The 14,532-nt window shown below is 41.8% G+C and overlaps 1 protein-coding gene across 2 annotated transcripts in view; it reads left to right on the top strand.

Annotated features, from left to right (window-relative positions):
* Positions 1 to 14,532, top strand: part of EGFR (epidermal growth factor receptor) — a 214,480-nt gene that overhangs the window by 155,590 nt on the left and 44,358 nt on the right. For both annotated transcript variants that reach the window (XM_060402043.1, XM_015102199.4), the window contains exons 9-15: positions 354 to 480; positions 575 to 648; positions 852 to 942; positions 3,200 to 3,399; positions 4,224 to 4,356; positions 6,939 to 7,029; positions 8,438 to 8,595. In XM_060402043.1, the coding sequence (XP_060258026.1) occupies positions 354 to 480; positions 575 to 648; positions 852 to 942; positions 3,200 to 3,399; positions 4,224 to 4,356; positions 6,939 to 7,029; positions 8,438 to 8,595 (874 nt within the window). The remainder of the gene's footprint in view (positions 1 to 353; positions 481 to 574; positions 649 to 851; positions 943 to 3,199; positions 3,400 to 4,223; positions 4,357 to 6,938; positions 7,030 to 8,437; positions 8,596 to 14,532) is intronic.

The raw sequence follows: 14,532 nt of genomic DNA, 5'->3' as shown, positions 1-14,532 counted from the left end.
CATTGAGGGTTTAGTGGGGGTGATCGCCGTGCAGTACCAACAGCCCGGGGGCAGCTGTAGTGTAGAAGGAAGCTGGAGTCCTCCGGGGCAACTGGACTCTGGCCAGGTGGGGAAAATTGAGGAGGAGAAGGCAAGTTCAGTGAGGACAGGCAGCGCCTCCTGTACTGCAACCTCACACCCTGCTATGGCCCCTGGTCCCTGGCGAGCCTGCCAGTGTTTGCTGCGTGGATGAACGATAGCACGGCGGCGACGGTTCCCACGGCCGCACTTCTCTTCCTGCTCCCGTCTGCCTGAGGGACCACAGCTATTACTAATTCAATACATGTGAGTGGAATAAACACCTCTCTTTACAGTTTGTAACGGAATAGGAATCGGTGAGTTTAAAGACACACTTTCCATAAATGCTACAAACATTAAACACTTCCGAAACTGCACATCCATCAGTGGAGATCTTCATATCCTGCCAGTAGCATTTAGGGGGTAAGTAAAGATCCAGTTACTGGTATACCAGAGAAAAATAGACTCTGCTCTTTTCACGGCAGGTTGTTACTGACGGCTCTGTTACTTGTTTCAGGGACTCCTTCACACGTACTGCACCTCTGGACCCGAAAGAACTGGACATTCTAAAAACTGTAAAAGAAATAACAGGTGTGTACCATTAAGTGTGTTAGCTGCTCAGTCGTGTCTGACTCTTTGTGACCCCATGGACTGTAGCCTCCAGGGTCCTCCGTCCATGGGATTTTCCAGGCAAGAATACTGGAGTGGGGTGCCATTTCCTTCTCCAAATAATGTCTCATACAAAATAGAAATTTATAAGTGGTATGTGTCTGAACTTTCCTTGTGCTTTGTAGGGTTTTTGCTGATTCAGGCCTGGCCCGAAAACAGGACTGACCTCCATGCGTTTGAGAACCTGGAAATCATACGTGGCAGAACGAAGCAACAGTAAGTGGACCCCAGCCAAAGCCTTGTAGAGTCTTTTCTCTTGAAGTAAAAGCTACTGAAGTGCTGCAGAGACACTACAGAGAGTCCCCCCACACCCTCACCTGGCTGCCCCGACGGTGACACCCTGCATCGTCAGCGTGGCTGTAACTGAACTGCAGGCTTTCTCGGATCTCGCCAGTTTTCCATGAACACTTCTCGTGTTCTGGTCAGCCCACACTGCAAGGGACAGTCATGTCTCCTTGGTCCCCTGCTGTTCCTGATAGTTCCTCTGTCTTCCTTATCTTTCATGGCTTTTGAAAAGTCCTGGTCAGGCATTTGTAGGATGGCCAGTGTTTTCTCCTGATTTGGTTGAGGTTTTGTACTTTGGGCAAGAATAGCACTAAGGCCACCAGTCCTCATCAGCACCTCATTTTCAGGGGACCTGAGAAGCACTGAGCATGCCTTTCAAGATTTCCACTTTTCCAGCTCCAGCACACATGCACACACACACACACACATGTGCACACACACACATGCGCACACACACACAAGCATCTTTAACTTAACAAGGGTAATAATGAATTTTGTGGTGAGGCAAAGTTTGGGACTCTCTCATTCAACCTGCCTTGGAAAACATCTGGTTTTGAGAACTGTTTCCCATAATTGACACCTGAGAGGGCTACATAATACTGTGCAGTATTAAAGAAAACCAGAATATAGTGCATGTAAAATAAGCATCCCTTTCCAAAAATCATTCCAGCTTTGCATCTCTGATGCTAAACATGCAGCTAATATCACTTCCCAGAAAGGCCCTGTGCCCTGAGTTCTCAGGAATACTTCTTTTGATCAGAGTTCATATAGAGATGAGAGACTTAGGTCAGTTTTCTTGGGTGACTAGCATGTACCTCTCAGCTTAGTTTTAGGGTTTTAAACATAAAGCTGACTTTTTTATTTTTTTAGTTTATAACATTTGCTGAGAAGCCCAATGATACACAGTTCCTCCTGGGGAATGTGACCCCTGCCAGACCTCCCTGCAGGGAGGACCTCAGCTTTGTCCCCACTGGCGTGGCTCCCCTGAGCATGACTAAGGGAAGGGATAACTAAAAGCAGGGGTGCAGTTGAATACACAGGAGTCGGACTATGGGGGGACACAGAGAGGAAAGAGTGGGCAGAGAAAGAGAAACAAGGAGAAAGAGGAGTTTCCCGATTACACTTTACATTTTGTCATCTCGTGCCTTCATCATCAGCCTCTCTATTCAGTGCTGTCTCAACTGGTCTGTTTCCCACCTTGGTGTTTAGCAAGCTTCCTAACAACGCACATCTCCTTCCTGTGGTTTCCCATCATCACAAACAAGAGCCTCCTCCATGTGGTGTCCGCAGTGGTCCAGGATCTGGCCTCTGTCTCCCTTCCCAGACCCCCGTCCCACCTTTCTGCTCCAGCAGCAGCGTGTGTTTCTCAGTGCCTGTCACGTGCTCCTCTGCGTGGAAGACTGCCTTCCCTTTAGTCGGAATAACTTCCGTCTGGTCATGTGATGAACACGTCCTGGTCCCCTTGTAGGAAACCAGCACAGGGTTGGGTAGTGAAGAAAATAATCATAGTTCCTGCTCCGGAGGTCCTGATGATCAGGCATCACCTCTTCCAGAGACCCTTCCTCGGACTTGTTTAGGTAGCCCTGCTCTTTGCCTCTGTGGTTCGCTCATCACCACTCCCATGGTACTGGGTTAAAAACGATTGTATCATCAGTAGACAAAGGGCTTTTTGAGAGCAAGAAGCACATACTTAACCTAGAATTAGAATAAAATTAGTCACATATTACTTCAAATATTTGTTCAATAAATGGTTGAATAGATTGATGGGTGGTTACCTCAAATATTTGTTCAATAAATGGTTGAATAGATGGATGGGTGGGTAGGTGGATGGATGGAAAGCTGAATCTATGATTTTTGAAGTATATTTGGATATTTGAAAAGGTAACATATTCTCAATTGCCAAGCAAAGTTAAAATGCAGTAAATAAATAATGACATTAATAAATTATTCAACCCCTAGTCTGCCACTAGAGTTAGAGATATTAAATGAACAAGGAACTAACTTTCCCCTGGAGGAACTTTAAAAACACTTGGAATTTTCCAAAGTTGCAGTACAGACCTTCCATAGCATGACTTACTTGACTACAAGCTGGAAGGCAGTAGTAAATCTAAAGTGGTACAGAAAGATGTTTTTGTTGATAATATGCTGTCATAATTTTTCACAATTTTTTTTTTTCTCTTCAACTTAGTGGCCAGTTTTCTCTTGCGGTTGTCGGCCTGGATATAACATCCTTGGGATTACGCTCCCTCAAGGAGATAAGTGATGGCGATGTGATAATTTCAGGAAATCGAAACTTGTGCTATGCAAATACGATACACTGGAAAAAACTTTTTGGGACCTCAACTCAGAAAACCAAAATTTTAAACAACAGGAGTGATAAAGAGTGCAGTGAGTAATCACTTTGGTTGATGGTGGAGATGGTTCTAACAGGTCATTTATTTTGATTTAGAATATTGAAAGGCTACTCCCAAACATTTAAATTACTTTCTACATTCCTAAGAAGCAAATTAAGGGAAATGTGTATATCCTTTTGTGACATTCATCAGACTTTTTTCTAGATAATTCTCATCTCATAGGATAAATCTGCCTTGAAGTCTAGGCCATCAGTTATTGGTAATTTACAGAACAAAATTTAGTATTGATTATGGCATTTTAGCTGTGTGTTCCTCCCTACTCATTCCATCCCCAATGACTAAACATATTCACACACACACACCCACAGGAATGGGTGAACATTTCACACTGGCATTTCCAGATCCGAGTTCACAGCCATAGTCAGCTGTTGAAGTGGTGCCTGCACCTGTGCTGAGATCCTGACCACCGGCAGAAGCAGAGCCAAGTTCATATCCCAGCTTGAGCCCTTCCTAGCTTTGAGACATTCATCAGTTTACTTAAATCTTTGGGCTTTATCTTCCTCATCCATGAAATGGAGGCAATAATGATACTCACACCATAGTGCAATTAAGAGAATGGGTGAAGTTCTGGGTGTCTTCCTGGTTCTGTGCCCCATAGATGCATGACAAGGACCCTCACGCTTTCTGCTCCTGCAGCTCTGACAAGCTCCATCTAGATATGCTTGGCACCCAGCAGGGCAAAGGGGACTTGTGGCGGGCCTCTGGAAGCCCTCGTGTGACTGCTTCTCCCGGGGGCACTGGCGTACGTTTGTGGCCACTGTTCCTTGTCTGACCATGGGACTCGCCCTGTATTCTCAGAGGCCACGGGCCATATCTGTCACCCACTGTGCTCATCAGAGGGCTGCTGGGGACCTGGACCCAAATACTGCATGTCCTGCCAGAACTTCAGTCGTGGCAAGGAGTGTGTGGGAAAGTGCAACATTCTAGAGGGGTAAGAGGTTTTTTTTTTATTTTTTAAATTGCTTTGTTTTGATTTAAAAGTAAGACTTAGGATTGTTTTATAGGTGTGTAATCAGTCAGATTATTTTCCTTTATTTTCTTTTCCTTTTTGTTTGTTGACAATTGTTTTGTGTGTGTGTGTGTGTGTGTGTGTGTGTGTGTGTGTGTGTGTGTGTGTGTATAGTTTTATTTAGTTAGTTAGTTGGTTTTGGTTGTGCTGGTCTCCGTTGCTGCTCGCAGGCTTGCTCTAGTTGCAAGAAGCAGGGGCTACTCCTCGCGGTGGCATCTGTTGTTGCAGAGCACACGCTCCAGAGCTCCGACTCAGTCACTGTGGCACACAGGCTGAGCTGCTTCACAGCATGTGGGATCTTTCCAGACCAGGAGTCGAACTGGTGTCCCCTGTGTTGCAAGGTGGACTCTCAACCACTCGACTACCAGGGAAGCCCTGTTGACAATTGTTAATCACAAAAGGAAATGAAAAAACATTTTTCATTACTTAATCCAACCCAATTTATAGAGTCTCTGTATCTGGAAATTTATTATTCTAAGCTGCACAAAGTTCCCAAGACAAACAGAACGGTCTTCCATGGTTCAGATGACCAAGACTGTGGCCATTAGTTGTATCCTTGAAACACAGCATTCCTGCTGTGTCAAAACACAGCTCCAGGTTAATTTTTGTTTATGTTCAAGATACACTGAACAGTGCAAATAACTTTAAATAGAACCATGGACAAAGAAACGAACAGTTTGTATAACATTTGTTGAATTTATTGCAGTCAATAAAAAGTACAGTCTGTTGAATCTGTGGGAATTTTGATACTGAGTAAGGCTTTGGATGATCTCAAATAGTGACTAAAATAAATTAACAGGAAAACAAAATGTAAGGATAGCAACTGGAAGAGGTAATTTTTAAAAAATAAAGAAAAAGAGAAATTTTGTGATAAAGAAGAAGATAGGAGTTACAGATAGCTCTAGGAAATTTTCCTTTCTGTTTCACTATCAGGGCCTGGACTACAGCTCAGCTCAGAAATACTCAGAAGCAGGATGAATTCAATTCCACAGGACTCCTTTAGCTGATAGGCTCATTAACCTAACAGAGTAATCTGCATAATCAATAGTATTGGTTCAATAAGTAAGAAATACTGGTGCAGTCCTTACAGCTGCAAACAGATGCTGAGCTCATGTTTTCAGTGTTCAGTTCTCTTTGAAGGGGCTTCCCCAGTAGCTCAGATGGTAAAGAATTTGCCTGCAGTGTGGTAGACCCGGGTTCGATCCCTGCGTCAAGAAGATCCCCTGGAGAAGGGAATGGCTACCCATTCCAGTAGTCTTGCCTGGAGAATCCCATGAACAGAGGAGCCTGGTAGGCTACAGTCCATGGGGTCGCAAAGAGTCAGACAAAACTGACTAACACTTTCAACATTTTTCTCTTTGAAGCAACAAGGTAATTAAAATAGCCTTGGCAGTGGTGCCTGGGTCTTCCTATTAGAGAATCCTGGTGTCCAGCAGCACCTTCTCTGTTTGCAAAACTGGCGCCTGTAGCGGGTGTGGTGACCCAAGAAGCAGTGCAGGGGAAAGTCACGTGGCTCGTTTGGTTTAATTGCTGCTGACTGCCTGAGAGGACTCGTGGAACATATCTTTGGGGGTGAACACTTCTTGCTCACTGCCTAGTTAACTACCAGTAGTCTTCAGAGCTTATCTACTATGTCTTTTCAAGCAAATATCAGCTTCTCAAGTAATTATTTATTCATTTATTTAATTTCTGATTGCACTGGGTCTTCACTGTTGTGCACAGGCTTTCTCTAGTTGCAAAGAGTGGGGACTGCTTTCTAGCCATGTTGCTCAGCTTCTCATTGCGGTGGCTTGTCTTGTTGCAGAGCATAGGCTCCGGTGCACCGACTTCGGCAGTTGCAGCATGCAGGCTCAATAGTTGTGGCTCATGGGCTTAGTTGCTCGGTGGCATGTGGAATCTTCCCAGATCTGGGATTGAACCCATGTCCCTTTCATTGGCAGGCAGATTTCTCTCCACTTTACCACCAGGGAAGTCCCAATCTATCCATTTTTGAGGAATGGTTAAAATAGTCCAAGCAAAATATTTCATACCTGTGTTCCATTCTTACTGTTTTTAGTAATAACCATTAAGGAAACTTTATTAGCTCTCTTTCCCTTTCCCAGGTATTGGTCTAGTTATCATGTCTTTGCAGCTTAACTTAAATATCCATGAACCTGATATAGGGGGTGCCTTTTAAGGACTATTATCTTCTTTTCTCCCATGTGTTGGCTTATCTAATACTCAGCAACTGTGCCTGTAGAAAAAATGTAGAGAAGCCATTTTGATTATAAATGAAGCTGATGCTTTGTTCTAGGAGAAGATGACTGAAGATTCAGCTGATAGAATCACTTTATTATATTAAAGTATAGTCCTAGTTTCCCAGACATTTGACTTTTACATAAAATTGTTTTGTCTAAGAGAGCTGATCGGTGTCACCTGAACCTTCAGACAGGTGAACCCAGACAGCATTTGGAAGCAGGGTCTGTAGGGATGCGCTGACCAGTTTCCTGTCTTCCTCCTGTCAGAGAGCCCAGGGAGTTCATGGAGAATTCCGAGTGTGTGCAGTGCCATCCAGAATGCCTGCCCCAGGCCATGAATGTGACCTGCACCGGACGCGTAAGGAGCATGTTTGATGTTACCCCCACGCATCAGCTGCAGACCCGCAAGGGTGACCCACCACCATCGCCCTGTGGCTGCTAGACCGCCATCCAGCCCACTGCCCACACTTGAGCCTGTCCCGTCCCGTCTCACAGCCATCAGGGGCTGTGACTGAGGGGAGGTCGGCATGTGACCTGCCTGGCTCGAGGATTCATCTTCTCTGTCCAACCCTCAGATGCACACGGTGATGCCTGGTCTCAGACCACAGATCAGGGCACTATGAACAGGGCACACTGACCACCAGCCTTCACTGTTCCTGACATCTGCCACCATTGCTTTATCATCTTAATCAAATGTTACCACATTCTTATTTAACATTAGTTTATAGTTATTTGAAGGAGGTTTTTTAAATCACATAGAAAAATTTTCAAAATTCAGCTTCATATCTACATGTTCAGTAATATTTTAGAGAGTGTAAGTGAGAATGAAGATCCCTCTCACACCAATGTGTTCATGTTGTTAATTCTCAGTATTACTTATATGAGGTGCTCTATTTGGATTTGAGCTTCAACAGTCATATCTAAATCTACTGATGGAAAATGTTTTTCAGAAGTTCCCTGAATCAGACAGATGATGATAAGTTTTGAGGTACAAGCTGCCAAAATAGCCAGTTACAAAGTAAACCACTGGTTTTTAGGTTAGTGTTGGGTTAACTTTTCATCCGTGAAATAAAATAATTGGTGATATTGATCGACTTAGTCATCTGATTGTTCTCGCTCTGCGAACACTCAGTCTTTGAGACATAAGGGTGCGTAGCCAACAGGCAGACCCTCCCTAGCCACCTTACTTCAGCCCTTGTGAAGTGTGTGGATGCAACCCAAGCAGCCCTAATGTATTGACAAGTTTAACAAACAGAAGCAAATCTATCACAGCACAGTTAATTATGCAGCCACTGTGTTTACACTTGCTACCTTCTCAACACTGGGGAAGCGCCGGTGTGGGTTTGCTTAGCTTTGCCTTGGCAAGCACAGCTTCCCACAGGAGCCCCTCAGCTTCAAGCATGATTCACAAGGAAGCCCATCTGAACAATAAGGACTTGAATACACATGTAGACCAATCAGTGTTTGAACAGGGAAAAATGCCCACAAGGTATGAAGTAAAATCCAGTAAAATACACAGTTCAGTTTCTTTTATGTTTTCATATACAATACACATTTAAAGTCAGGAGGGCTTTATTCTCACCTGTTAACAGTGGTCACATCAGGCAAGACACAGTCAGAGAAGAATTCGTCCACTTGAAGAATTTCTACGTTGTTTGATTTTTTTTTTTTTTGGTGATATATATTTTAAGTAAAAAGTTACTTCATTCTGAAAGACACATACATAAATATTTGATTTATGAAATGGTTTTTCTGCCTCGGTGCAGGGACCAGGCAACTGTGTAAAGTGTGCCCACTACATTGATGGCCCTCACTGCGTCAAGACCTGCCCTGCTGGAGTCGCGGGAGAGAATGGCACCCTGATCTGGAAGTTTGCAGATGCCAGTCACGTGTGTCACCTGTGCCACCCCAACTGCACCTATGGGTGAGTCAGGGAGCTCTGGGTCTGCGAGAGGAAATGCAGACTCATAAACTGAAAACGTTTTCCAAACTGTCCAGGCAGGAAAGTACAGAGGTTTGTGTTAGAGTCGGTTCCTCCGGGTGTTCTGGCCCTACGGCCACAGCAACAGCAGAGAAACACTCGCGGGAGGTAACAGTGCTCACCAGGAGGCCTCTCAGCGTCTCCAGGCGTGTATCATGCCAGGGCTCTGTTCTGCTGTGCCAACAAGTCCAAACAAGAGTAAGGGACAGGTGGGATGAAGACGGAGGTCCTACCCTATCCTCAAAGGTTTCTACACATCTTTCCAGACGACTGGGATTCCTGTGGGAATCCTTATTGTTTTACAATTAATGGAAGATAACATTGCCTAGAATGTTCCTTGAAGAAACTTTTTCTTTTACCTAGTTGATTGCTAAATTGTTAATAGGTAGGTTAAAACTATTCTGACTACAATTAGCTGAAGCACTCTGAACATTTGTATCTTGTTTACTAAAATAATAAATTTGGCAATGAAACTAGACTACTTCTAGAAATCAGAAGGAAAATCAGTTCTCATATATATTTCATATTCCCTTCTATCTCTCAGTCCTCAACCTTATTTATTTTTTATTTTTTTTTTTTTAGGAATGTTTAATTTTATTTTACAGATTAGAACAAAAGCACTAAGTTTTTGTAGTGTTTGTTTTTTTCTTTTTTTTTTTAGTTTTTTATTTTTAAATTTTAAAATCTTTAATTCTTACATGCATTCCCAAACATGAACCCCCTCCACCTCCTCCCCATAACATCTTTCTGGGTCATCCCATGCACCAGCCCCAAGCATGCTGCATCCTGCGTCAGACATAGACTGGCGATTCAATTCACATGATAGTATACATGTTAGAATGTCATTCTCCCAAATCATCCCACCCTCTCCCTCTCCCTCTGAGTCCAAAAGTCCGTTATACACATCTGTGTCTCTTTCCCTGTCTTGCATACAGGGTCGTCATTGCCATCTTCCTAAATTCCATATATATGTGTTAGTATACTGTATTGGTGTTTTTCTTTCTGGCTTACTTCACTCTGTATAATCGGCTCCAGTTTCATCCATCTCATCAGAACTGATTCAAATGAATTCTTTTTAACGGCTGAGTAATACTCCATTGTGTATATGTACCACAGCTTTCTTATCCATTCATCTGCTGATGGACATCTAGGTTGTTTTCCATGTCCTGGCTATTTTGCAATTTTTAAGGAATCTCCACACTGTTTTCCATAGTGGCTGTACTAGTTTGCATTCCCACCAACAGTGTAGGAGGTTCCTTTCTCCACACCCTCGCCAGCATTTATTGCTTGCAGATTTTTGGATCGCAGCCATTCTGACTGGTGTGAAGTGGTACCTCATTGTGGTTTTGATTTGCATTTCTCTAATAATGAGTGATGTTGAGCATCTTTTCATGTGTTTGTTAGCCTCGAATAGCCAAAGCAATCTTGAGAAAGAAGAATGGAACTGGAGGAATCAACTTGCCTGACTTCAGGCTCTACTACAAAGCCACAGTCATCAAGACAGTATGGTACTGGCACAAAGACAGACATATAGATCAATGGAACAAAATAGAAAGCCCAGAGATAAATCCACACACATATGGACACCTTATCTTTGACAAAGGAGGCAAGAATATACAATGGAGTAAAGACAATCTCTTTAACAAGTGGTGCTGGGAAAACTGGTCAACCACTTGTAAAAGAATGAAACTAGATCACTTTCTAACACCGCACACAAAAATAAACTCAAAATGGATTAAAGATCTAAATGTAAGATCAGAAACTATAAAACTCCTAGAGGAGAACATAGGCAAAACACTCTCAGACATAAATCACAGCAGGATCCTCTATGATCCACCTCCCAGAATTCTGGAAATAAAAGCAAAAATAAACAAATGGGATCTAATTAAAATTAAAAGCTTCTGCACAACAAAGGAAACTATAAGCAAGGTGAAAGACAGCCTTCTGAATGGGAGAAAATAATAGCAAATGAAGCAACTGACAAACAACTAATCTCAAAAATATACAAGCAACTTCTGCAGCTCAACTCCAGAAAAATAAACGACCCAATCAAAAATGGGCCAAAGAACTAAATAGACATTTCTCCAAAGAAGACATATGGATGGCTCAACCTTATTTAGAATCATTACTCTTCTCCAGAGCTATCTCTTACCAGCTCTGTGGCCTTCTGAAAGTGTATTAACCTGTCTGTGCCTCGCTTTTCTCATCTGTAAATTAGGTTAATACTACTGCATTGCTCACAGGATTTCTGTGATCTTGATTAATACACATAATGTACTTAAATGGTGCCTGGAACACATGCGTGCTCTATCAAGGATTGTACAAAAGGAGGCGTGAGGCTGCTGGTGGTGGTTATGATGTTCATAAGGAGTGGTGGTGCCAGTGTTGGTGGTTGTGATGGTGGTAATTGTGATTGTGATAAGGATTAGTGTTCAAAGGGATGCAGAACCTTCCAATTAGACTTCCAAAAGTCAAGAGTCTTGAAAATTTTCCAAATACGTCCTAATATTTTAACTGTATTTGTATGTACAAAAATGGTCGTAATGACCCAGATAATCACGATGGTGTAATCACTCACCTAGAGCCAGACATCCTGGAGTGTGAAGTCAAGTGGGCCTTAGGAAGCATCACTAGGAACAAAACTAGTGGAGGTGATGGAATTTCAGCTAAGCAATTTCAGATCCGAAAAGATGATGCTGTTAAAGTGCTAGGTTCAATATGCCAGCAAATCTGGAAAACTCAGCAGTGGCCACAGGACTGGAAAAAGTCAGTTTTCCAGTCGTTTTCCCAAAGAAAAACAATGCCCAAGAATGTTCAAACCACTGCACAATTGCACTCATTTCACATGCTAGCAAGGTAATGCTCAAAATCTTTCCAGCAAGGCTTCAAAAGTATGTGAACCAAGAACTCCCAGATGTACAAGCTAAAAAGCAAATGAACCAGAGATCAAATTGCCAACATCGGCTGGATCATAGAAAAAGCAAGAGAATTCCAGAAAAACATCTACTTCTGCTTCATTGACTACACTAAAGCCTTTGACTATGTGCATCACAGCAAACTGGAAAACTCTGAACGAGATGGGAACACCAGACCACCTTACCTACTTTCTGAGAAACATGTATGCAGGTCAAGAAGCAACAATTAGAACTGGACATGGAACAATGAACTGGTTCAAAATTGGAAAAGGAGCATATCAAGGTTATATATTGTCACTCTGCTTATTTAACTTGCATGCAGACTATATCATGTGAAATGCCAGGCTGGATGAAGCTCACACTGGAATCAAGATTGCCAGGAGAAATGTCAATAACCTCAGATTTGCAGATAACATCACCCTAATGGCAGAAAGGGAAGAGGAACTAAAGAGCCTCTTGATGAAAGTGAAACAGGAGAGTGAAAAAGTTGGCTTAAAACTCAACATTCAGAAAATGAAGATCACGGCATCTGGCCCCATCATTTCATGGCAAATAGATAGGGAAAAAATGAAAAGAGTAACAAATTTTATTTTCTTGGGCTCCAAAATCACTGTAGACGGTGACTGCAGCCCTGAAATTAAAAGATGCTTGCTCCTTGGAATAAAAGCTATGACCAACCTAGACAGTGTATGAAAAAGCAGAGATCACTTTGCTGAAAGGTCCATATAGTCAAAGCTATTGTTTTTCCAGTAGTCATGTACAGATGTGAGAATTGAACCATAAAGAAGGCTGAGTGCTGAAGAACTGATGCTTTTGAATGGTGGTGTTGGAGAAGACTCTTGAAAGTCCCTTGGACAGCAAGGAGATCAAACCAGTTAATCCTAAGGGAAATTAATCCTGAACATTTATTGAAAGGACTGCTGCTGAAGCTGAACCTCCTATACTTTGGCCACCAGTTGCAAAGAGCCAACACATTGGAAAAGACCCTGATGCTAGGGAAGATTGAGGGCAGGAGGAGAAGGGGGTGACAGAGGATGAGATGGTTGGATGGCATTCCTAACTCAAGAGATAGTGAAGGACACAGAAGCCTGGTATGCTGCAGTCCATAGAGTTACAAAGAGTCAGAGGCAACTAAGCAACTGAACAAGAGCAAATATGGAGGAGTCTGGGCCTGGAGACAAGTGATTTGGAAATGACTTGCACCCTGGCCAATTTCCATCATTTAACCTTCTTCAGTTTCAGCTGTTACAGGGGTAAATGGAAGGGCACCATCTCTCCATGACCCTGTGGTCCAGGAGTTTCAGTCCTGGGTGACTGAAGAGTAATCCCAGGAACAAGTAGGAAGTCTAGGCATCTCCTGTGTGGTTTACATAGATTGTCTTCCCCTTCTAATGTTAGTCTAGCCTACTGGTGTGTTCCAAGTGACCTGGAGTTCTTTACCAAGCTTAACATCCAAAATCCCCACTAAAACCAGTAAATTAATTTGACTAGGGCTAACATTTTATAATATTTTGTATTTCCAGTCAGGAAATGATCATTTCTTCATGAATTCAGATATTCCTTTTTATATTTCAGTTAAGTTTTCCAGCTTTGTTCTTTCATGTTCTGTTTGTATTACATTTGCTATTATGAAATGGTCCTCACTTAGAGTATATCTTCTAATTTATTCTTCCTAATAAATAAGATAGCTTTTGATTGATTTGGTAGAGGTGTATAGTCATCTCATATTGATGGTCTTTATTGAACTTCCTTTGAAATTAATGTTTTAGTTCACGTTATTGAAGTTTCCAGGAAAACAATCATATTGTCTCCAGTAATGGTATTTTCATCTCTTTTCCAAAAGTTTCAAATCATATTACAAAGGCCAGAATTTCTAGAATAATGTCAGATACAATAGTAGTGGATATCCGAGTTTTCTATCTGATGATTGTGGGAATGGCTATAATAAATCACCATTAAGAACATTATTTGCTGTTACTGTGAGTTACTATCTTGTTCAAGAAACAGTTATCTACAGTTATTCCTACTTTTGAACTATTTTTGTTAATCCAGAATGAATTTTGAATTTTACCAGGCCCCTCCTTGGCAGCAATTTTAAGATTTTTCATATTTTTCCCTTTGGGTATATCAACATGCTGTTATATTGAGTAATTTGCAAACTCTACAAAGCATGATATAAATGATAGTTTGCTAGCTTCTCACTCAATCTATATTTTTCATATTTCTCCATAATAAGGAATTTTGGAACAGATTCTCTTAAATAGAATTATATTACCCACTAAAATATATTTTTCCTATTTTTTTCTGTCTTTTGGAAATAACTGTATTTATGTATGTGTCTGTGAAGATGTATCACTGATAGAAAAGCATGTAATTTTATGCAATCTTGTTATTACTATCTGTATCTTCATCCAAAAGCATTACTTGATTAAAAAAATGGGTTTAATTTTTTAAACATGGAGAAATATTGATAGGATAAGGGGAAATAAGAAACCATATCTTTTATTGTGTATCTATGATGAATACAGCATCATCAAACGGATAGTCTGATTGATGTCTCAGAGCAAGCTCACTGCTTTTCCATTTGTATTGTTAAAGCAACACTTAGGCTGTGGAGTCACAGAGCCCAGGTATGGGAGCATACCTGCTTCAAGAAGCCATCGTCTTCCCACAGGGCAGGTCTGGTTAACCCAGGGAATGGGTCAGGAAACTTACAGCCCATCCACTGTTGAATGGACCCATATTTTATAATGTATCAGAGAAAGGTTTCTTTGAAATTTTATGCCGAGAAACTAAATAATATAACATTCTGCCAATTTTAATTACATGTAACAAAAAATAATAAATGGGACACAGACAAGCAGTAATTTTTCTGACTAAATTAAACGATAGCATGATGCAGCCTCTCTTGCCTGATATTCGACAATCATTTCTATAGACTTATGCAGGGCACCCTCAGCTTTCT

Source organism: Ovis aries, chromosome 19 (assembly GCF_016772045.2).
Source record: "Ovis aries strain OAR_USU_Benz2616 breed Rambouillet chromosome 19, ARS-UI_Ramb_v3.0, whole genome shotgun sequence".
Lineage (NCBI taxonomy): Eukaryota > Metazoa > Chordata > Mammalia > Artiodactyla > Bovidae > Ovis > Ovis aries.
This window is presented reverse-complemented; position numbering and strand designations above follow the sequence as displayed.